Below are 24,096 nucleotides of genomic sequence, written 5' to 3' on the forward strand. Positions count from 1 at the left end.
CTACATTAAGTGTGTCATACAAACAGTTTGAAGTCGAACAACTTTAGAACTAACACATCAGTTACGGAACAAAAAGCGACGTTCCATTATCGCCACTTCTCCTATCTCCTTCCATTGTCACAAATCGCGTCAATAATCGTCAGTCGTCACTTCGCGAAACAATCTCTTTTTTTCTCGAATGTTTTTCTTGCCGATGCGCTTCGCTGATTTCGAGGTGACGTCAGAAAGCAAATCTCGCGTATCAGGTTTTCATGAATCACCAATTTGCGATTTTATTTTTTTACTAATATAACTGAATTTCTTTGTCGAAATAATTTTGAAAACTTTTCAGCTAACCTTTTTTGCATTAAATTAACCATAAACTTGTTTAGCCTACATGAGCAATAAAATTTCAAAATTGCCCTCAAATTTACTCAAGTTTTTATCCTTATATTGTATGGCTTTTTTTCTCTAAAATGGTCCCTGTCTACATGGGAAAAATCTACCTATTTTAAACAAAATTGTTGTGTTGTTTTTAAGATTTTTTTTAAGAACTTGTATTTTCGCTGACGTTTCGCCCACCAGAAAGGAGTAATGAATGATATGTTGCGAGCATACAAGCGGAAATGTACAAGTCAGCTGAATATGACAAAATAATCTGGTGGGCGGAACGTCAGCAAAATATAAGTTCTTAAAGAAAAACTAGTATTTTGTTTGGTATTCCCCAAGTTAAATGACAAATCTGTTCAATACGCAGCCTAGTGGACGAAACGCTTGTTCAGTACTTTCTCTTCCACCAGTTGATTTGCAACACCACTCATCCAATGTAACTGCCAGAGCTTGCAGGTAGAGCTACTAACACTGAGCTTCACCTTTGGCCCGACCTGAGAACTTCTGGTAGGTGGCGCAAAAGAGCATAGGCGTTTACGGTGCTGACTCAGCAATTATTCTTACCATAAACCCAAATTGCTGTAACAGCACCATAAACGTCTATGCTCTGTTGCGCCACCTACCAGAAGTTCTCAGGTTGGGCCAAAGGTGAAGCTCAGTGTTAGTAGATCTACCGAGCTTGCAAGCTATTGCTGCCAGGCAAAATATCAAGTTTATAGAGCTCTCCTGGCAATTATATGCTAAACTTGGTATCTGCCTGATGATCGACTTGTTTACAAGCTCCCTCCCCGATCAACTGGAACCTCGTTATCCAGAACTAACCTGGAATATTTTATTCGTATATTGAGTAACCTGGAAATAATTTAACTGATGCAGAAAAACTGTCAAGTCTGTTTGTTCAGCTCCAAGTAGCACTGAGCGAACCAAATGTACTGCCCAGGATCACCCGATGTTTACAAAAACGGAAATAACTTCTGCACGAAAAAATCCAACACACGCTAAAATATTTCGAAAAAACTTTTCTTTGCGTTAGAAATAGAAAAAATCCTGGCGCAAAAAAGACTTTGAAACCGTCACAGGAAGACACACAGCATTGCTATGGAAACGGCGTTGTCATGGGTTACGCGCGGTTCTGTCCCGAGTAGTACGTGCAAATGGTTAGTGTACAAAAAATAATGCAGACAACAGTTTCGGGGCTGCAACATTTGGTCACTAGGGGGCACAATTAAGCACAGGCTTGTTCGAAAGACAAAGTTAAATTGCAACATTTTAAACCAAGCTGAAAGTTGGTTGGTGAAATTCAATGCCACAAATTATTTTTTGTGAAACACTGGTGTTACATTCAGAGGTAAAAATAGGAATGGCAGTGAGAAAGAGCAGCGCTGCTGTAAATATCCGATCCAATGAGCGAAATGTTTCCGCACGAGGTCGGTTGGGCTCCAACATTTTTTTAATACCAGAAAAAATGTGGAATTATGGAATGAAACATATAAAAAAACATCCAAACAATTTGCAAAAACATTTGCTTCAAAACTATTCAGAGTTTCGGCAACGCAAGATATTAGATAAAAATCACAATTTTCGAAATTACATCTAATAAAAAAAAAAAACAATAAAAAATCGTCAGATGGAATGATGACTCAGCAAAACGAGAATGACATCGCAAAGCCACATCCGGGACAGTGTTACGTCATCATACCATTATCGTCTGCAAATAAATTGGAGTTTACATTATTGTCAGGGTTATTAAAACCGCAGGAAGACAGCAACAAACCGATATCCCCAGCTTCCAAACTTTAAGAGGTTTTAAACCAGTGTTTCTCAACCTTTTTACTCTGCGACCCCCTTTAGTACTTTTCTGACAACTAACGTCGCATAGAAAAACCCTCAAAGTTATGATTGCGGCCCATGAACTTAAACCATTTCATGTTTTGTATGTCAAAAAACACAATGATACAGAAGTATATAATCGAAAATGCTGTTGTGCCCATTTCGCGACCCCCTCCAAAGGTGCATGACGCCGTCTTTCGGGGTAGCGACCCCCAGGTTGAGAAACACTGTTTCGAACTTTTACAAATCTACAAGAAACTTTGGGCTTGTGATTCAACAAAAGACAAATGATTCATGGAAGTATTTCAGCTGCCTATCTACACAACGCATGTAAATGTGAATAAGTTTTAACCGTATGTTCTTGGCCTAATATACAAACAAGTCGGAATTACGGGACCAACTACAGATGTGCCACTTTTGTATCGGGTTTCCTAACCAGCATCGGGCAGTAAACCTTTGAAAACGTTTACTCAAAAAATATTTTATAATTGGTTAATTAATTTCCCGAACTGTTTTTTAACGAGTTCGGCACGCTTGACTGTCGAGCCTAGCTGGCAACCTTTGCATTCGTTACGTAATAATCATTATTTTGACGCCACAATATTACCTTTGTTTCTTCATCGTTTTCCCCGGGATGATCGAATTGATGAACCTTAGTTGAAATCGGAGTTGGCGGAGAAAAATCAGCCATGGAAAGTTCGAGAAGGTTACGACCTTGAACTGAGCGGTCATGGGGAGGGGTGGGGAGGGTCACCAAGGTCATTTCTGGGTCAAAACTGCCCTCGAGGCCCAGCGAACCCACTATATCGGGATCCTCGACAATAGTTGTGTCGTTGGGGTCACTTTCGTTCAGTTCAGGGGTCAGCCTATCACGTGACACTTGTGGGACCGCAAACGACGGCTTAAAAGTGCTAAAACTTTTTGGCTGGGCGCTCAACTCAACATAGCCCCTCGACCCCCTCCTAGTGTCGGTTTTCCGGTGCGTGTGGCGTCCACTAGTGTCGCTAGTGAGCTGCACGGAGCTGGGATCCAGTATTGAGGAAATGGCGTAAGGTGAAAGTTCATCTACGACATTGTCGACGACGTGTACCCCTGTCGACTCCGTTGAGTTATTATTGTTGCCGTTCTTGCTCCCTCTAGTGGCAAGCTCCGGTTGTTTAAGGAAATCCGGAAGCACGAGGTCGGCTTTCGAGATCAATCCTCGCTGGTCGTTCATCTTGCTGCTCTGGAGCAACGACATCAGATTGAGGAGTTCTGCCACAAAATTAGAAATATTCAAACTTCAAACTTCCTGCTTGTATGTCGTGGGTTCGAATCCCACCGCAGGCTAGATTTTTTCTAGCCTATGGTGGTGAATGCTTGGTGACCGGCTGATTCGATATGGCGCCTTCAATAGACTTGGCGTACTAAGATTGATATGCAAGTGTGCCGTGATTGCTGGTCTACATAGGCGCTTCAGTACTGATCCCAGCTATTCATCTATTCTTAACTGCTTGGATGTTAGGGACTTACCTTCCGTCTCCTGTTTTTCAGCGTTCCTCGATTTCACGGTGGAAACAGGTTTATTTTCCTCAACTTTATCTTTCTTCTCCTTGAAACTGTGGTTGGCTGCAAAACAAACCATATAATTTTAATTCTAATGTCAAAAACGCGAAGGCTTCGTCAAAAATACCTTTCTTAGCGACGTCACGATGTCGCTGTTCGAGAATAATCCTCAGTCCGTCGATGTTTGAGACAGGCTGATCGAGAATTAATTCGTCTTCTTCGCCGCTCTGTGTAAAAAAAACATTAAAAATCATCGGACCAAAGTTGCAAGTCGGGCCGGGTTCGGGTTTAGGTTTTTTCGAACAAACAGGCTCGATTCGAGCCTGACGTATTTTTTAAGTAATTTTAACTAGCTAAGTAGCCAGTTGCTGGACCTGACCTAATGTCAAACAGCCCTAAAACGCCTTGTTCAAGACCAATTGTCTATTGTGTTTTGGTCTTTCCTGAGGCTTCAATGTTTACGCCTGTCAATCAAACTTTCGGGCCTAAACGGGCTTCTCAAAAACGATTCAGGTTCGGGCCCCAATTTCAGGCCCGTTTACAACTCTCATTTACAGGGTAATTCTCCAAGCATTATGACTCACAATCTTGGCAGTGACGTCACACAGCTGTAGGTTGTATTTGGTGAGCACAGATTTGAGGGCGTCTCCGATATTCTTGCCAGGGCGGGCTTTCACTCCCACAGATCGTCGCACGGGAAGCATGTCGAGTCGGAACAATGCGCGGCGTTCCAGAACTATTGAACGCGAAGCTGAAAAGCAATTGTTACGTCACAACAAGTTCTACAATGATGCAATACAGACAACATTAGAGGAATTCGACTCAAATCACGGTAATTTATGAAAAAAATAAACGAGAATTATAATTTCCAAAGTACTGGTGCAGTCTCTGTTGTCATCATCAGTGCAGGAAACTTCTGCATGATGCATTCTATGTACACCAGTTCTTTGGCAGTCATGTTTTTGATTAAATTACTTTTCAAGTCCGTGTATAGAGTTCATAAACGAGAATTAGTTTTGTAAATGTGCTTTAAAGGTTCTTTTGCCGCTAATTCCTGCATCAAATTCACAGTTTATTCGCCCACCTAATACGGAAACATCAAGATCGAGTGAAAGCGGTCTCTTCGGCCTCCCACTTCCACCACTTGCGGAGCTAGAGCGGTCGTCGTCGTCGAACATGAAAACTTCGACAGCAGATAATTTCACGCCTCTTCTCTCGCACAAATTATCCAAAGCCTCAGCGACGGTTGTTACCCCGGATTTTTTCGCATAAATCACCGTCGTTGTGTTGTCCCATAACGTCACGTGGCACACACGTGATGCGTCGGGAAAATCCGGGACCGCAGTGGGCAGTGAACCGGAACGCACAAGCGGTGACGCGTGACCGAGGTAGGATTCGGAACCGGAAGAATCCTGTCATAAACAAATCGATTGTCACGTCACAAACACCGGTGATTTGGACATCACAATACTCACCCTGCTCGAATCATGACCGGCAGATGATTTATCGCGTTGAAAAGATCCGCCCTTGGGTCGATCTGGAACAAGAATTGTTACGTCATAAATAGGAAACAATGCACACAATCAGAAATCACGAATAAACATCACAAATGTCACACAAACATCGTAAACAAATTGTTGTCACGTTTCATAAACACGAATACATTGTGACGATTGAATTATGACTCGCAGTGGCATTATGACATAATAACACGATAATCGCGTAACAACGTGCAGAAAATTTGTTTGGGGAAAATAATGCCAAATCGGGTCGCTATAATTAGAATCAACTATTGTGTGTGAAAATATAAATCGCTGCATTTGACACAAAATTCTACTAAAACTTACTTTTAAATCCGAACAAACTCTTTTTTGATCCTTTGCTCTTTTTGCCCTGAAAAAATAAAGTGATTTTAATTTCTTACTTATTTATCGAATTTGTCGTTCAACTGGTGTAGTGCTAAACAAATTACTAGTTATTTTTGAAGAACTTCCAGAATCGCCCACCAGAACATTTTCGCTTGTTGTGCTCGCATTATATCATTCATTGCTCTGAAGAAGCCCTACCGTTCTGGTGGGCGAAATATATAAGTTCTACTAGTATTTTGTTTCGCATTACAGTAGTTAAACAACAAATTTGATAATTAGAGATTCCGTATGTACGACACCAACACAATAAAACAAATGCGTTTGACGGAGAAAAATGGATAATGTTAATATCTACCTTTCTTCTGAACGATGAACTACCAGCGTCCACACTTCTTGCAGGGGGACGTGAATATATTGAGCTGTCCACACTGGTTGTGTCTGAAGTGTTACTCCAAGTTGACGTGTCGAGCGGTAGAGGGCGCCCTTCCATCTCGCTCACCATGCACTGTCGGTAGAGGGGCGACTTGAGGAATCTGCTGTAACTGTCCAACTTCATCAAAGTGTAAACCTGCAACAATATTTAAGCTAAATGGTTTAGGACGAAAATTTGTGGTGATCCAACACTTTTATCGTTTTATGGCCAACAATCAAATCACGACATTTGTGGGAGTTTTATAAGTGGTAAAGTACATAAAATCTTTTTGAGGGTTACAATGTTAGTTGATGAAGGCTCGTGTATCAATAATGCAAGCCATATTTGCTAATGGTATGCAATACCGAGTTTTAATGGTAAATCAATGATCGAAAATAGTTTATAAAGGAGCAGTTTGAGAACTAGCAGACTTTGAATAAAAACTAATAAACATATTTATATACTGCACGTAATTAAGACATTTGCATTAATTAATTATTATCAAACCACAACACAATAGGTCGCCTGCAGGTCAACTAATATTTCGAGAAATGCCACATTACAATCGTCCCTTGTGACATCACAACCCGATTCACGAATTCTTAACATGAAACAATGTCAACTAAAGAAAGGCCTGTGTGACGTCATAGTGGCATAGCGGAAGTCGGATGACCACACGGAAATCATCGTCCTTCCGTAGATGTACCAGGAAATTAAGACGAAGCGATAAAACCAATGAGGGCAGGGTGAAATCCACTTTAGATTTCGAGTTTGGTAACAGACAATGCTACGCCACAACACTATTCATACGTCACAATGGCCATTGTTCGATTTCGAACTGACCTGGTTCTGCTGGTTGAGGAAAATATTTGGATGTGGTTGTGACGTGAGAGCTTCTTCTGCCTGTTGTTGACCCTGACTGTCGATGTTCACAGGCATCGGTGCGTCGTGCGCTAAGAATCTGAAGTAACATGAGAATGAATCGGTGTGTAAATGGAAATAAGACATGGTGCGTTAACAACTTAATAAGGTTTAATAAATATTGGGGTTGGAGGGAAAAAACGAAAAATGGGTAAAAAAAATGTTGAAAGTATATGTCAGTCCCAATTGTCAATCCAAAAACTTCTCAAGAGGAGAATGAGAAATACAAAACTGATGGACATTTCGATGCACGCGCAACTGATGAAGGTCGTGTCAAGGTCGACCACGTGGCTGTTACATAACAACTGATTGATCGATTTCGTGCGAAATCGTGTAAGCCACATTGACGAATAAATTGAGCAATTCATGTAGCCAGACATATTGTACAAAACTGGTTGATAAAGTGAAACAGTAAACAATAATGAAAATGTAGAGTAAAAGTTAGTGCTAGTGCTACAGGCTAGCGACAAATTTAGTCCTATTCACTGGGTAAAGTAGAGTCGCGAAGGGAACTTAAACTAATGATTAGCACACATTTCGGCGGTAGTTAAAACTTAAACTTATAATTACTCCTTTCCTAATTATAAGTTCCTGCTCCTCCAGTGTGTCAGAGGGCAACGACAATGTTTACGTTACAAGGAAAAGGGGGATTTCCACCGCATAAAGGTCTTTGTTACATAACAAAGGTCAACTACCTTCCTCACTTTGCAAACTTGGCCTCTAAAAAATTTGTTGTAAAGCAAACACTAATTTGTGCACAATTCACCAATCTTATACCACACAATTTTTCAACAAACAATTTTTACGTTCAATGACTGACGTGTGTTTTATCCGCCTTATAATATCGTCTTTAGCGTTTAGGTTTGCTTCAAAACAAAACCTCCTGCAAAGTTTTGTTTCGTTTAGCAGATGCTTGAAGACTTAAAGGGCGGCTTAAACCAACAAACAACGGAAGTAGAACGTATATCCGCTCAATTCAATGGTTTCCTAGTCCTACTCCACAACGCAACGCAGTTTCGAAAATAAATTTGGACTTCATGAAGACAAAAAATAATTTATGCAAAAAGTGACAACCATTATTTGATTTGATTGATTGAGTTATTTTAAATGTTGTAGCAAGACCTGTAATAATTGCAAAGTAGTTTGACAATCAGACAATACACACACAATTTAAGTTCCAAATCAACAAGCGCCTGTGTGATGTCATAAACAATATCCGGCAGAAAGACAATGACGCTTGTTTACACTACGTCACAAACAGGTAAGGCCTACAAAAACTGGCGTCACAAACGGAAGTAGTGACGTGACAATACTGGTTAGGGGAAGTGATTTAAGCAAGGGGGATTTTTTGGTTAATCGGTTAAATTTTTTGGGTTTAAACTGTGGTGAACTGAGATGAATGGGGAAATTGTCGGGCTAAACAGGTTTAACTGTGAATCACAGATCTGTTATTACCCGTTTTCATTGAATTTTACCACATCTATATGGGTTATTGAAAACATTAAATTGAATTGAATTTCTTATCACGTGAACAGTTTTAACATAAATTCATCATGAAAACACTCATATGATAAACATCTTACCTATCATATTCAATTCTAATTACAATCATATGATAAACATCTCACCTATCATATTTAATTTTTATCACAATCATATGATAAACATCTCACCTATCATATTTAATTCTAATCACAATCATATGATAAACAACTCACCTATCATATATGGCCTTGATATCATGTTTCATTTTTTCCACATCATCAGCAGAAATTGTTCTTAAACCTTCACAAGCTTCCCAAAACAAAATATTTTCCTCTGAAAACTCCTTGCACAGGAAATGCTAAAAAATAAATGAATTATCTTACAAACATCACAAAACAGCACAAATGTTATGGGTAAATGTAAACAAAAAATACAAAAAAGTGGTTGAAACAGTTGTCAGAAAGTAAAACAGTGATGTTTATAGGTCAATAAATATGAAAAGATTATACCTCCAGTTGTACAGAAAATTGGGAATCGTATATTTTAAGGTTAAAATATGTTAGCTGCCTTATTTGAGACAAGCATAATGTTGAATTAACACATAGTTCACACATTAGGTTTGCATCATTGAGGTAATACAGTGTTGCAATAACATGCATGTGACGCATCACGTTTCACCACAATATGGGGGTGGTAGGTGCTACTAAGTCACCACTACAACTATTATTCACAGATGTGTTATGCCACATGACACATGACGGGTGCCTTGTCCCAGTTTTGCATCATATTTACATACTGCAGCACACCGATACTATAAGGGCAACATCGCTATTTATAAGTGCATACAAAAGTTTTCTCCACCCAATTGTGCACAGAAATAATATGAAGCTAACCACAAAAAAAACTTGGCAGCAGTGGTGAAAATGTATTCATGTATGTGAGCCAAACTTTCTTATTCCTTAATATAATATTTCCAAACATTAACCCTAAAATTATAATCCATGTGAGTTTATTAAATGTTCTGTTGCTAGATTTAAAGTTTGGGTAAAAAAAAAACAATTTCTGTGATAAAATTTAAACAACCATTTCTGTTCCTACCTTAAAATATTTTACTCCCAGTGGATCATCGAGCAATCGGTCAAATGAAACGGCCCAGTGTGATATTCTTCCTGCTGTGACATCACTAACTTGGGGGGGCGCAACCCCCCTTAGAGATGACCTGTGGTAACCATAGTCGAAATTTCCACTGAATGAGCCATTGATGCAACTAGGTAAACTTGCATTGCTTGCAAGACTTTCCACACTTGATGCACCACTTAACGGATCTTCAACGCAAACAAAGCAAATTAGAACGCAAAAATATGAACAAATATCACTGCTTCCACATTGTATGACACATAAGTACAAGTATAAGTTTGCACGCTAAACACTTAAAGAAAAAGTTAAGAATATAAAGTAAAATGCAAGACACACTTTGAAACAGTGTAACACTGATGGAAGAGCTTTTCAGACTCTACATTTGACAGAAAAGTAAAACATCAAAATGTGAGTAAAATGTGAAGACTTTTTATCAAACAAACAAGTATTCAGAAACATGAACTTTTCATATTTGTGAAATTTGTGTTACTTATTTTCAGGCTCAATACTTCACAAACAATATGTTTTAGTGAACAAACAATGTCATTTTAATCAGAAATATGAAACATTATTTTCAGACTGAGGATTTTAAGTGAATAACCGTTTTATTTTGTTAGTTTTTTTGCGCACATCATTGACTTACCTTCATCGGAGACGGCAACATTCTGTGGAGAATCACAACCAGTTGGTGAGTTTACATAATTTGACATGATATATCCAGGTGTTAGTGAAACATTGTGGCGGTTGCTATGGTTACTGTCTATTTGTAAAGTCATCCTAATTCAAACATTCAGCAAGTTAACCAGCTATTACAAATAATATATTTTAGTTGAAAATAATTCGTTGTATGTCAAGTTCAACGTCACGGTAAAGTACTGTTATTTACAATATAAATTAAATGTGGGTAAAAAGTAGCAATGTAGCAAATATATATACATTTTAATCAATGACAATATTTGAAAGTGGAAACTGAACAGACCCTACAGATCCCTAAGAACAGAACCAGGGCAGATAATTTGAATATTTAAGCCAGAATATATTTAACATGCAAACTATAAGGATCTTTAACAGAAATGTCACCCAACAAAACCGTTAACCCATTTCCTTGTAAGATCTGCATGCTACGCCACATTTCACAATCCTACCCCAATATGTTTATTGTTTCTTACAAATAAGACTTTGAAAAAACAAATAAACCAATTCTCAACAGATAAATTACCGACAATCATTACAACTTCAACATTTGCTCACTGACAATGTTGTAAAGTAAAATACACGTATCTCAACATCTTAAGGACAAATAACTGAACATTTTCATAAACCTAAATGTATAGTTGTTGCTAAACCATCATATGATTACAAAAGAACTAGATTTCCAAATATATAACTGCTCTGATGTAAGATTTTCAGGAAAGGTATAAATCACCTTGAGCCGAAAATAATAAATTCTCAACTGTCTGTTGCATAATATGTATTTCTATATGAGTTATTTCAGTCAGCAGAGCAGAAGATTAACATGAATGGGGCTAAACAAACAGAAGGAAAATCATCCACATACAACCCATAAATTACTCAAAACGAATGTTCACTAAAATATCTTAAATACTTAAAAACAACTAAAATACTTGAGAAGAAACTGTGACATATGTGTTCACTTATGTCAGTAATCTATTTGCTTAATATTTTGACACCTTACAACTAAAACACCTGCTTTGGTCTAATTGTTGTCTTTTTACCTCACAATCAGCAGTTTTAAGACAACATGTGACATAACAGACAAACAAATCACATTATGACATCACTATTCATCAAGATATTAATTATCAACAACAATGATTACATTCCAATTCTGATTCATATAATCATGAGATCATTTTTCCTGGTTTTCCATCCCTTGCACCTTACAGTCATGATTAATTTGGTATTTTGAAGGCATTACATAAATAGCTAAATTTAAACAAATGTTTTAGAGCAAAATAAATATTAAGAAATTAATTTGCTTCCTTGTTTGTAAAACTGCAATAATTCACCCAGCAAAATCCATGATTAAATTTACATTTTTTTGGTAAATAGTAAAAAAATTAATTAAAGTTTTCTGCACAGAAAAATTGGCAAAAAAACTTTTAAGGAAGTAGACTGTTTAATGGACTATTGCCAAGTTTTCCAATTTTTTTTACAATTCACTTCTTGAAAAATTTTAATAGAAAGGTAATTTGATCTCTGCCTTATCTTATCACAATAACTTTCCTAAATAGAACACACTTTGGGATTTTTCTAACCATAGACTAAGAGGATCAAATTTAAGATGCAAATATTCTTGGCCTAACTTTTCTGGAGCTTGCATTGTGCTTCTTTAGTAACTGCTCCTGCTAAAAATAACTTCATGCTTTTGTAAAAACCCAACAGGTTTACAGAAAATAAAAATAAACAATAAATTGCAAATAACCAATACTGGGCAAATATCTTTTGTAAAAAAAATAAATACAATTATAATCAAAGTTATTTTTAGTTTCATATAATTTTTTTGCCAATTAAACTGCTATGAAAGCTATATCTCCCTTTAAGTAGCGCTAACGCCAATCTTTGTCACCTCGATGTGTTTGAGGCATTATTCAGACCCGATTAAAGGGGGAACTATTTCCTTTTTTCAGTGATACGTAGCACGTAGCCTCAATTCATCACTATTCACACGCGCTTCCTGTTACTGCAGCGAATTATTGAAAGTTACTCAGACCATGCTGTAAAAATTCAAACCGGGTTACTCAATGCCAAGTTCAAAATTTTACAAAGTATAAAATTGTTAAACATTGTAGTATACATTTTTAAAAAGGTTTTTGGAGTAAATTTTATTTTTTTTGACATTAAGAGCACACATGTAACATATTTTTCTAGCTTTTTTGCATATGTGTAAAGTATTATGAGCAGAACAACTGATATCCATACAAGTCATATAACATAGTCATGTTTAAAGTTTAATGATTAAAGCAGAGAATAAATCTTTAGTATCTGACATCACTCATTTGTCACAAAACATAAACCTAAACAAGCAACAACCCTTGAGTCAGAATCATTGTGTTTTTAGTACTTTTAGAAACAAACAATCGCAAATAGCTGTGGAAAAATCTATTGTTGGCTCAAACTGTCATTCCTCATTTGCATTCAACAGCAATATATCGAGCAGTTAGTTCTTCCTACCTAAGCCACATCCATTGACAAATATGAATTCTCTGTAGGAATGACAACAAAACCACGTCGGTATGACGGCATTTAAACATCCCAGCCGTCAAACCTGTGGGATTGATTGAACAGCAGAGAGGAAATGGTTTGGAACCACGGAAAATAAATGTTTTTTTTTCTATTTTTAAACCTCTTCTTTGGGAGTGTATTCTTTACAGTGAAATTGATAATAATCACAGAATTTTATGTTCCTTCATGGAACACTGCAAAACCTTTTAGTCAATCACCTGAACATTTATTCATACATACATTTTTGTTCAACCTTATTGAAAGACTATTTACTAAGGGTTAGACAAAGCAGTTCTTTTACAAAACTATCTGTCTTTTTAACATGCAAGAAATTTCAGAAAAAAGATAAATACAAGATTCACCAAAGAAAACATTTTTCACACTTTCATTCTCACTAACTTGCAAAAGGTTACTAAAAACATTTTTCTGATTACAAAACTGTAACTACTTTGCCATTGCACAGTGATAAACTTATCCGAACTAACAATACTACAACATGTTCTTGAGACAATAACACTAAAAGATTTTGCATCATAATCCATCTTGAGGTTGAGAATGATTTAGCAAAACGTGAAACGTTCCAGTAAAAATATGATAATAAGTGTCACATCGGCCATTAGCATCGGTAGTACACCCTAAGGCCATCCAAGTCGCTTAATTGTCACCCACATGCTACGGTAATTCACACCAGGGCATAATCACATTCATAAATCTCAACATTTGGCATCACTACACATGAAGACTTGCAACATTTACTAAAGAAAAAAACTCAAAAAGCCCTGATGAGAATTTCTAATCCAGATTAACGAGCTACGAGCTGATGATAACCTGCAACGATTTGCTGAAAAAAACAACTCATGAATACATTTAAATGAATATATTCTCATTACAGATCTTACAAAAAAAACACATCTTTGACACGTTGATGACTTAACAAAGCTATTTACCCATGAAAAACTGCACTAATTTTCTGATGAAAAAACTCAATAATCCCATATTTTATTTCAACACTTGTGAAATAAATACATTCTGATTACAGATTTGACATAAAAAACACATATTTCACACTTATGAGTGAACAAAGCTTGTTACTCGACTTAATAACCTGAAACAATTTGCTGATGGAAAAAACTCAAAAAGCCCTTATCCAATTTCAATACCTTGTTAAATGAATACTTTACCATTACAGAACATATATAAAAAATGCATCGTTGACACTTATGACTGCACAGAGCTTATTAGGTAACTGGCAGATTGAGAAGACATTGACTGTTGAAAGTTATGCGTGTCAATACTGCTGAGAAGTGACACAACATAATTATTCCAACAAACGACAATGTAAGCTGATTACAGTTTCCACACAAGTTAATTTACGGCACTGATGAGAATTTCTAATCCAGATTAACGAGCGACAAGCTGATACTATTTCACCGGAACCAATTCCTCTCAGTTTACAAGAAACTCATCCACACTATATCGTGTTTAGGTGATGTATATAAAAACGGAAGGTAAACTAATTTTAACATAAACACAATGGCAGGAATTATTTTAAACTGTTGAAATGACAGGTGCTTAGTTTAAATGCCTAATAGTTTATTTGCCAGAAATGTTTTCAAACAGCCCCTTAAGCAGCCAAAAAAAAGAAATCCTCAGCATTTAAATGTAGTCCTTTAAACTTTACAAGTTTATGAACAAAAGTTAATGTGAGACCAAGACTAAATGCAAGATAAAAGGAAATGTAATACTATGGATCAATGGCTGTAGCAACAAACTTCACTCATATTTCTTACCTCTGTAGATCGACTTATAGCTTTTCCAAAAGCAACAAATCGATTTGCGAAAGCCTTTCCTTCGCGCTTGGCTGATTGATGACTGGGCATCACAAAAGGGGGTTTCCCTCTCTGCACAAAACAAAACAATTTATTTTAATTAACATTTTAAAATTTCACCCAAATTTTGGGCAAATTAACCAGTTTCTATTTGAAAACCCCATGAGGAATTTTACAATGCCAGAGTGATGCCTATAATTGTAAAATTCCATGTTGGAAACATAATTCTGTGATAATATAAGATTTTTGTCATGAAATAAAATTAAGTTTGATGGCAAATACAAAAATCTTATCTAATCTGGGATGTTTAAACAGGAATGTAAAAAGCTGACTCCTATCATTTTAAGTCAAAGTAAAAATAAAATTGAAAAAAAATTGACAACGAATGAAATTATAAAAACTGTTTAACAATTGACAACAAATAGAACTGTAAAAATAGTTGGAAAAATTGACAACAAATGAAACAAAGAAACATTCAATCTGAAGATGAAATATGACGAGCAACATAAAAATCATGCAAAACATGTTGCTGACTCACCATTACATTAGAAAGAAGCATAAAGCCTGCGAAAAGTTTTTAAAGTTGACTTAAATTCTGGTTAATTTATTTTTCAGAAACAAAAGGTGTTATAGACCTTGAGCTTATAGTGTTTGAAACTGACAAAGAGAAGTTAAAAATGAAAACTTAAATTTTATGTTTAACTTTCAACAAAGTTTTGTTTCTGTGAAGCAACAGATTTAATCCTGCATTATTATTCATATTTAATCATAACTCATTATGAAACATTTTACAGAAATTCAAACATTACCTCAACTCTTCGCTGATGTCTTGCTTGATCTGAATGTGCTCGTAAATCTACAAAAAGTGAAAAAAATGTCACAAAATTTTTTCCATTAATTTGGCTGATAAAAAACTTGCAGTTGTTGTAAAAAAAGTCATTTATATTTATAAATTTACCCGAACATAATTCCCCATTGATTATGTCCTATTTTCAAAACGGCATATTTACTGTAATATTTTGCATTAGGTCTCACTTTTCCCGCAAGTAGAACCATGTCCCACTTTTCCCGCAAGTAGAACGCTTGGATTATCACAAATGCAAAGTTGTTAAACTGTTAATAAGCTATAAACAACTTATTTTTAATATCTTTCAAATTATTGTTAATATGTTTAGTGAAAAACACAATTAAATCCTGCAATATGCGGGACATTTATGTCAAATAGTTTCAACCTACCTGCCATCCTATATTTTCCCATGCTCAGCTTATGCATGGGAGGAGGAACATGGGAGTGCTTCATGCGGTTGTCATGGCGATGGAGATTCTGTTGACTCAACATGGGTGTGGCGTTTTGCTGAGCCAGCCTGCTGCTGCTGACAGAACTGGAATGCAGCTTGTGGTGTTCGACTGTTTGCTACAAAGTAAAAACACTTATTGAACACACAATACAATTATCCATATGCAAGTTTTGTTGTCTAATTTCAAGCGAGCAATCAACCTATTCAATGTAACTGTGTTAAACTTTTGCTATGTACAATTTCATAAACAAAAACATAGATATGTTATGGCTAAAGATGTGTCAGGCAAGACAACAATATTTCCATGTTATTGCTGCCATTGAATAGTTCTAGCCCTGTTGTAACCAGTTTTCACAAACACACAAGTGGCAAAACCAAAAACAATTCGAAAATCAAGCCTACATTGGGCATTTTTATGTTCAGCCAAATTACCTTTGTGTGAAAAGCTGAAGACAGGTTGCTCGGCAAAGTAGAGTTTCGTCCACTGTAAGCCACATTAGAGTGACCTGTAAAGAGGGTTTGGTTCATAATGGTCAATTTCCACTTAAACCAGGCTTATATGAATTTAATACAACAAACTATATTTCATTCCCAACCTGATCTTGTGTGAGAATGACTTGAATCTGAATCTGATGTGAACAAATTCTTGGGACTGAATCTGTTGCCCTCGTCCATGCTACTGCTGGAAAAGATAAAAATGTTACTCAACAGTGACACCATGTGCAGACAAATAGTTTGAAATTTTGTCTGTGTTTAGCGCTAATTTAGCTTTAACTATTCTTAAAGGCTTTGGAAAAATGCAGTACGTTCAGTGTGTGTATACATATTACTGACAATCGGCGCCAGTTAAGTTGTTTATTTATGTAACAGAAATATTAACTTCACCTATTTAGAATCTATTTCATCAACAGTTCCTGTCTTATTCAAATTTCGGTTTGTGTTAATAACAACAACATCATATTTTATGTGCCAACAGAAATATAAATATCAATGTTAAAAATACGTGAAACACTTGTATTGTAAGCAGGTCTGGGAGCCCTTACCTGGAATGTTTACGTTCGACGGATATTTTTCGCTTGTCGTTATTGGTCCATGCAAGCGCCACTGGAGGGAGACTTGATTCTCCTCGTGTGAGTTTCGTGTGGGGAGGGTGGTAATCGAGGATGTGGTAATGTGGAGTTGATAGAGACTGGTCGACTGCAAGAAACAGAATTGAAAAACCGTCAATGTAAAAGTGAAACAACTCTACATATGTGGCAAACATAAATGGGCCACTTTGGGCATAACTAAATAGTTCAATACCTGACCAAATAACTAAATACCCGGCAGTTAAACTTACGAGTGTATGTCAAAAGTCTAGTGTATGACTTTCCTGGCGTCACAAAAGATTTGGTTGATTCGGTTAAATTTATTTGTCAAAAATGCCGAATATTCAGTTTTAGTCAGGTCGCAACTTTGCCAATTTAGTGCATCAAACTAACGTTGCAGTATTAGTTTGGATGTAGTTTGAAAGTCTCCATCCAACATTTTTTTTTTGCTTTAATCATCAGATATATATAGCTTAGGGGCCAGCACTATCTTTCAAAACTTAACTTTGCCACACTATTTAAAATCTGTGAAAGTCATGATGGCATAGCCCTGTTCATTGCCACTAATGATTAGTTTTGTAATTTTAGATACTTTCTGTACACACACCTTGTACAAAGTTAAGTTTAGACCTTCAAAAAATTGCATCTAAAATTGACAAACAAGTTTGAGATTGAGTCACACGTAAAAATGTCTTATAAAAAACAACTTAAAGACAAAATGTGGTGATTCTTTGAATTTACAAACTTGTCACAAACCTAACGTTCAAACAATACTCACCAATTCCGCTGTCATTAGTTGTATTGCTCAACACACTTGTGTTGCGAAGGTCATCAGAAGTTTTCAGTAATTGTTCGTTACTGGTTGACTGGAGGAGTCGCATAACAGATAAAATGCTTCGAGGGGTTTTCGGGAATTCCACACATTCTCCAGTTTCTGTGTTTGTTGAACATTGAATCCCAAATCTACAGCAAGAAACTTAGTAAAACCTAGTACAGAATTTGATCAAAGGGTAAAGTGCTCATGAATACATTGCAAAGTGCTCATGAACATATTGCAGACAGTCCAACAATATTTTCTGTCATTAACATTTCATGTTGCTTACTATTATTTTCATGCAAGCTCTACACCAGTTTTGTTTTTACTTGGGCAAGCAAGGTTATAACTTTGGCTGAAGCTACTTGCAAAGATAGGAAAAAATCAAACCAAAAATCGGTAAAATATAATTGTGTTTTGTACGGGAACAATATGTTTTGTTTGACTTCTATCATATCCACACATAGCCTCATTGGTAAATGTGAAATAAATTAAAACGAATACATGTTAGGCACAAAAAGTGTTTTATCAAATAAAAAGAAACATGAATGTATGTAATCATTACAGTTACAGAGAAAACATTTTCAGGAACCCAAAGTTTTTCTGTCATGTATTGAAACAATTTTACCTGTTGGCTTTTTCGAGGTGAACATTGTGAGAACTTATTTCAGGATCCACCATAAAAATGTGACACGAAGTTTGGATGTTTGACATAGAGGTGATTTTTCCATGGTGGGCATCCTGTATAAAACAGTGGGTTAAGCTCAAGATGAACTCTAGTTGTTGAAAGGAACTGTTTTAAATACAAATGATAAACCCTTTTCAAAACCCATACTTATTTCTATAAATCAATTGAGCACAGAATCTAAAAACGCAATATCTGTAATAGTCAGTGCTGTATAAATTAGTTTGTGCTGCTTTATATCATAACAATTCCTTTTTTTACAAAGCACTAAGCTATGTACTGCAGTGTTATAAATTGAGTTGAGTTAATTTTACTTGGTTAAAAAACCATAGTAATACATTTGCACTAGAACAAAAATCAAGCCTTAAATATCTGCGCAACATTGAAACATTATGGAGCGCAAAACAAATTGGTAGATAAAGGATTGCAGCTACACCGTTTGCTGGAGATCATTGTAAATTAAAAGGCACTGTAACAACAAGCACGCTCTTTCACCTGTAAAGTCACGAGACAAAAAAATCTCCCATCATCAGGACAAGGAGCAGAAAACATGAGTTTATCGACGTGATAAATTGCTATCATGTCTCCATCAGCGTTGTAAAGTTTTGCCCCACTCTGAGTCACCTGAGTGTAAAAGATTTTACTTGTTTGAAGGTCATCGGGCTGACCTTGAAGATATAAATTAAAGTAAAAAAACGCCAATTCAACTTAAACAGCAAATGACGAACTGCCATACAATTCAAAAATTTTATTAGTTTAATAAAAGTTTGGAACACTAATGGTGAAAATAACGGCTAAAATAGCATTTGCCAAAATGTTTGAACAATAAAGCATGTCGCTTTTTACGTCTATTTGGGCCGTTATTTTCCTCATTAATAGAAGTTTATTGTTGTATTATTTTTGGCTTTTTATCTGCTACAGCGAACTAGACAGAGAGTTGATGTTATTATCCGCACAAGTTAAAACTTAACAAGTGCATAAGAACACTTGAGTGACACAAGAGTCAGACAAGTCCACTCAATATGACAATGACTTGTGAATCTTTGTTCAAAACTTTAAGTTAAGTGGTTCAGCCAATAATCAATGCAAAATATATCACAAATTTGAATCTTCATCACTTTGTGTTGGAAATACTTGTCACATACAAACATTAAATGTTTTTAAGTTGCAAAACCGAATTCTAATAAAAATGCCAGAAGCTATTTCTAATCTAAAGCAGTGGTCGGCAACCGCCGGTCCGCGAAGAGTTCGTTACCGGGCCGTATAATTTTTCAGGTTAAATGCTATAAACCATTTTGCAGAAATATCCCAGGGTTGATAAACTAATTTTTGAAGACCGGCCCACGATAAAATTTCACTTTTAAAAATAGTCCACAGTGCAAAAAAGATTGCTGATCCCTGATCTAAAGGTTTTCTATGTGATAGTAACCCTAACTTGTAACAAAACAAGTTTATGTTCAACATTTCAACAAACCTTGAACAAGACTCTTTGGTGAATATGCTGTTCAAGTCTCAGTCGCTGGACACAACCCCTTACAGAATCGAGACTCGCTTGCGCCACCATGTGGGCATCCATCATCGGCATTTCGACCGTTCCAAGGTAAGCGACGATTGATTGGACCATGACCATCGACGGCAAGTTGTCACTCAACTGACGATCATGTTTAAAATTTCCATCTTCAGTTGACGATTTTTTTCTTTCTTCACGATTTTTCGGAGGAGTCATATTTTTGAATATTTCACCCGAGTGCAAATCCTTCAGCACTTTATCTGTGCGGGAAAAACTCTGCACCTGGTCCAAAGTTCTTGTTTCCTTTGCTGAAAAGTACAAAATGTTTAAATTCAACATGTATATGTCCATTCCCTTAAATTTGGACAAGTACATGTTCATTAAAAAGTGTTAAAAACTTGAGCAAAATGGCATTAAAGCTAAAACAGTCCATGAAATTCAAGATGCGTTCATTCCATCAAGAAGTGTATACTATTAGATTTTGGTAAAAAGTGGAGCAAAGTAGAATTTTGCCAGTGAAATAACATCAACATTTATCAAGCTATGTATTACTTTCACTTAAAACATCAATTCAAGCATCAAAATTAGGAATTAAGTAATAACAACTATTAATATAAGAATACATTTATTTTTGTGTAAAATGTTTTGATACATTGACTTTGTATACACTTTTGCAAACCCAAATACTATCATAAGGATGAATGACTTGATGTTTTAAATCCGAATATTACCTGAGGAATATGTTTCTGTTGGAGGTTTCTTATGTAAAGATTTTCCAGTAGAAACTGTTTCCAAAGATTGACTCACACCAAGAAAAAGCGTACCAGATGAAATACCTAAAGATATTTGCAACAAGGTAAAGTATAAAAACTAAACAGTACAAAAATGTACACATCTTAGTAAGGATAGTGTAAAATACAGTATAGTCATGAATAGTGATAAACCCTTAATTTAATTAATTTTTTTTTATCTTTAGTGTTTTGAGCTCATAAAAAAAAATATTTTTTATCTTGGTGTCATTCTAATTTACAAATTTTGATATATATGATTGCATTGCTGCATTTTATTGTTGTCGTTTAAAAAAGGTACAAGCCCATAACCTTTTCAAAGTCAGTATATATTGATAGATGCACCAATGATGATTAACAACATTAGACAAAACATGTTGGCAAACATGTAAGTGTACATGAAATAACAAACAGTTAAATAGCAGCCTTAACTTTAAAACAAAGGTTTTTTGGGGGAAAATGTACCAATTAATCTGACAACATCTTCGTGATCTGATTTTGAAACATCTTGTCCATTCACAGAAATCACATAATCCCCAACTCGCAATCCAATTAGGTCGGCCGGACTTGACTTAACGACCCAACTTACAAAGCTTGGAGCCTACAAACAAATACTAAGTAAACAACAAGCTTTACAATGTTAAAGAAGCTCTTTGAGTGTTTGTTTAGTTCATGGCCTTGTGGTAATGCTTTTTCAGCATAGTTAAGTATCTTTAACATATATTTAAAATAGGTTCAGAAACACTATACACGGACTTGAAAAGTAATTTAATCATAAACATAACCGCCAAAGAACTTGTGTATATAGAAAACATCATGCAGACCTTTCAACAATCTCTATTGTCATCATCAGTGCAGGTTGTCAGTTGAGCTGTATACCATGTTCTACAGCTCGATTGACAACCTGAACTGATGATGACAACAGAGATTGAATTAAAATATGTTTTATGTTCAAATACAACAGATTGTCGTTTTTAGATTCTAAAATTGCCTGTTACCTATTTGTACAAATGTGTATTACGGAAAGTAGGAATGATTCAGACTGTAAACACAAAATTGTAATTAAAAAAAAAAACGGTTTATAATTGTTAATATTATTTAATGCAACACATTTAGTGGAATGGTTTAAGTTTTCAATCTTACTTGTCCAGATAGTGTAAATCCATAACCATTTTTTCCACGAGCTATTTCAATAATTCTTGTTGTTGGTTCCTTCGTTGAATGTCTTCGAGTGTGGCGCGTAGTTGAAAGCATAATAATACAAGATCATTATCCAATTCATATCAATACATACAAGTACATTCTAGATGAACAATTATAAATTTTTAATCAAGCTTTATGAAAAAAGGGTTATATCTGTCTAGAAAAAGAAAAGTATCTTATATATATCAGCAACAAGTTTCAAACAATTGTCACCAAATCGAAAACTTTTAAATTAGTTTTAAATTGGAAACCATTATGAAACGTTTACGGTGTAACAGGTTCAAAGAGGTTTTAAATTGCCCTGAATCTTTTACCTATAACTGAGGAATTTAGACGAAATGACATTGAAGACGTAAGTGAATATGTTTTCATAGTAACATTAAAAACAACAAGTTAAATTAGGGATACGTAATAGACACAACTTCGGAAGAGGCTCTTGTGGTTTTTGATCTATTCTTTTAACAGATGCAAAAACTTTGGGTTTATCTCCCACAAGAAATTCCAATATTTGGCGTTGTACACATTTTGATTAATCTTATAATTTTACATTTTGTAAGGATACAAACTTTTGGCACTTCGTATAATTAAACCAAGTTTTTCAAACTCACGAACCCCAAAGGGCTGAGTTTAAACCCAGCTAAAAGACATTTTATTATCATTTTACAAGAACAAACTCAGTTATCTATCTAATTGTAGGCTATGAAAAATGTCATGTTTAAAAGTTCATAATTTTGAATGAATGTGTGACATAACCATCAAACAAAAATTAATTACATGCAAAACTGAGCTTAAAAATGTCAAAATTAAATGGTTTTAAATTCAAGCCACCGTAATTAATTTGAGTACAAATACTCTAAAGGAAATGGCTAAAGTTAATTTCAAATACTTTGCACTGATGTAATGTACTAACTACTAGCCTACTATTTTGCCTGCAGAAGTATAAAACTATAAATTGTGTACAACTTATATCTTCAGTTTAGTTACCTAAAAACTCACACACATAACTTGCTTAGGTCCTAAAATATCAAACCATAAATGGAAAAAGCATGTCTAGTTTAAACCATGTTGAGTTGTTTATCTGTTCATACACACGTAACACGACCTTGTAAAGTTGACTGACAATCTGACATGAATACTTGAATAGCGCAACAAATAGCTAAAATACTTTGCGGGCATCAAGCCAACATTTTTCTAAACTTTAACAAAGCAAAACCATGATAAAAAACATGTAAATTATAAATATCCTGTCTTGTTTGTATGATGGATCATTCCATCATCTAATTTCCGAAAATACGTCTGCTCCTTACATGGAAAACACCGCCTTTGGCTACGATTTGTATTTGAGTGACATTTATCGCAGACGAGTTAAAAAGTCCGAAAAATGATTCGAAAATAAATCGTAGACGAATTGCTTTTCGCACAAAAAAGCTCATGAGCTAGAAGTGTGTTACAATTAAAAACAACGATCGAAAATAAATGTTGCATAACTTGCATTTTGCGTTTTCAGTTTTTCAAATATATTTTACCACTCATCCAGTTAATTTTATAGCCCTATGAGCGTAAGTTATTTGTTGGCAAGAGTTCCCGCTGTTTACGTTTTACCTTTTACGTATAAAACTGTAAACACAATGGTGTTGTTTTAGAAATCTTTTCTTTAATATTTTGTTATTTTAACCAGGAAACCCTGTTATTGTTTTAGATTTTGAGCTGACAGGAGACAGTTTTTCATTGTCGGTTATATTGTGGATTGAATTTACCGAAAATGGAAAGCAAACGTTTGTTTTGATTAAAATAAATTTCCGCAATTATAACTGGTATTGCCTACGTATTTATCAATGTTAAATATTTGTTTATATCTCCAAATCAAGCTAGGATAATTTAGGTTTAATTTTTCTTACCATTATATCAACATTTATAGTTTATGCTGATACAACCCATGTTCGAAATACATGGCAAGCTTTTTTGACAAGCTCTACAAATCCCTCGAAGAGGAATGTGTTTTAATGCCCCTTAAACTTGGCTTGGGGACTGCTACAGGGATTTCACTATTGGACTTTGCAATCAAGGG

The 24,096-nt window shown here is 35.5% G+C and overlaps 1 protein-coding gene across 2 annotated transcripts; it reads right to left on the minus strand.

The window, feature by feature from the left end:
* Window positions 1-1,373: 1,373 nt before the first annotated feature.
* On the minus strand, window positions 1,374-22,162 carry LOC145228793 (regulator of G-protein signaling 12-like). 2 transcript variants are annotated; one of them, XM_080093978.1, is made up of 26 exons: window positions 21,969-22,162; window positions 21,291-21,426; window positions 20,769-20,873; window positions 20,002-20,345; window positions 19,023-19,151; window positions 18,471-18,583; window positions 17,807-17,991; window positions 16,984-17,137; window positions 16,537-16,619; window positions 16,373-16,446; window positions 15,879-16,056; window positions 15,452-15,498; window positions 14,604-14,714; window positions 10,211-10,232; window positions 9,529-9,755; window positions 8,664-8,788; window positions 6,868-6,985; window positions 5,968-6,180; window positions 5,592-5,637; window positions 5,220-5,281; window positions 4,829-5,156; window positions 4,329-4,495; window positions 3,872-3,971; window positions 3,712-3,807; window positions 2,807-3,453; window positions 1,374-2,077 (listed from the first exon to the last, which is right to left on the minus strand). In XM_080093978.1, the coding sequence occupies exons 1-26, from the start codon at window positions 22,077-22,079 to the stop codon at window positions 2,063-2,065; spliced, it is 3,936 nt and encodes a 1,311-aa protein (XP_079950104.1). In that variant the 5' UTR covers window positions 22,080-22,162; the 3' UTR covers window positions 1,374-2,062. The 2 variants fall into 2 exon arrangements, with proteins under 2 accessions (XP_079950104.1, XP_079950101.1); XM_080093975.1 differs by having other exon boundaries at window positions 16,537-16,622.
* Between the last annotated feature and the right edge of the window lie 1,934 nt (window positions 22,163-24,096).

The sequence above is a fragment of the Phallusia mammillata genome, chromosome 5 (assembly GCF_965637545.1).
Source record: "Phallusia mammillata chromosome 5, kaPhaMamm4.hap1.1, whole genome shotgun sequence".
Lineage (NCBI taxonomy): Eukaryota > Metazoa > Chordata > Ascidiacea > Phlebobranchia > Ascidiidae > Phallusia > Phallusia mammillata.

Excerpts from the sequence above, each read along its gene's own strand:
- LOC145228793 (XM_080093975.1), bottom strand. The coding sequence starts at position 22,079 with ATGCTTTCAACTACGCGCCACACTCGAAGACATTCAACGAAGGAACCA. Across the intron at positions 9,756-10,210 it reads TGTTGCCGTCTCCGATGAAG|ATCCGTTAAGTGGTGCATCA; the intron begins GTAAGTCAATGA and ends TTTGCGTTGAAG. Across the intron at positions 3,454-3,711 it reads TGAAAAACAGGAGACGGAAG|AACTCCTCAATCTGATGTCG; the intron begins GTAAGTCCCTAA and ends ATTTTGTGGCAG.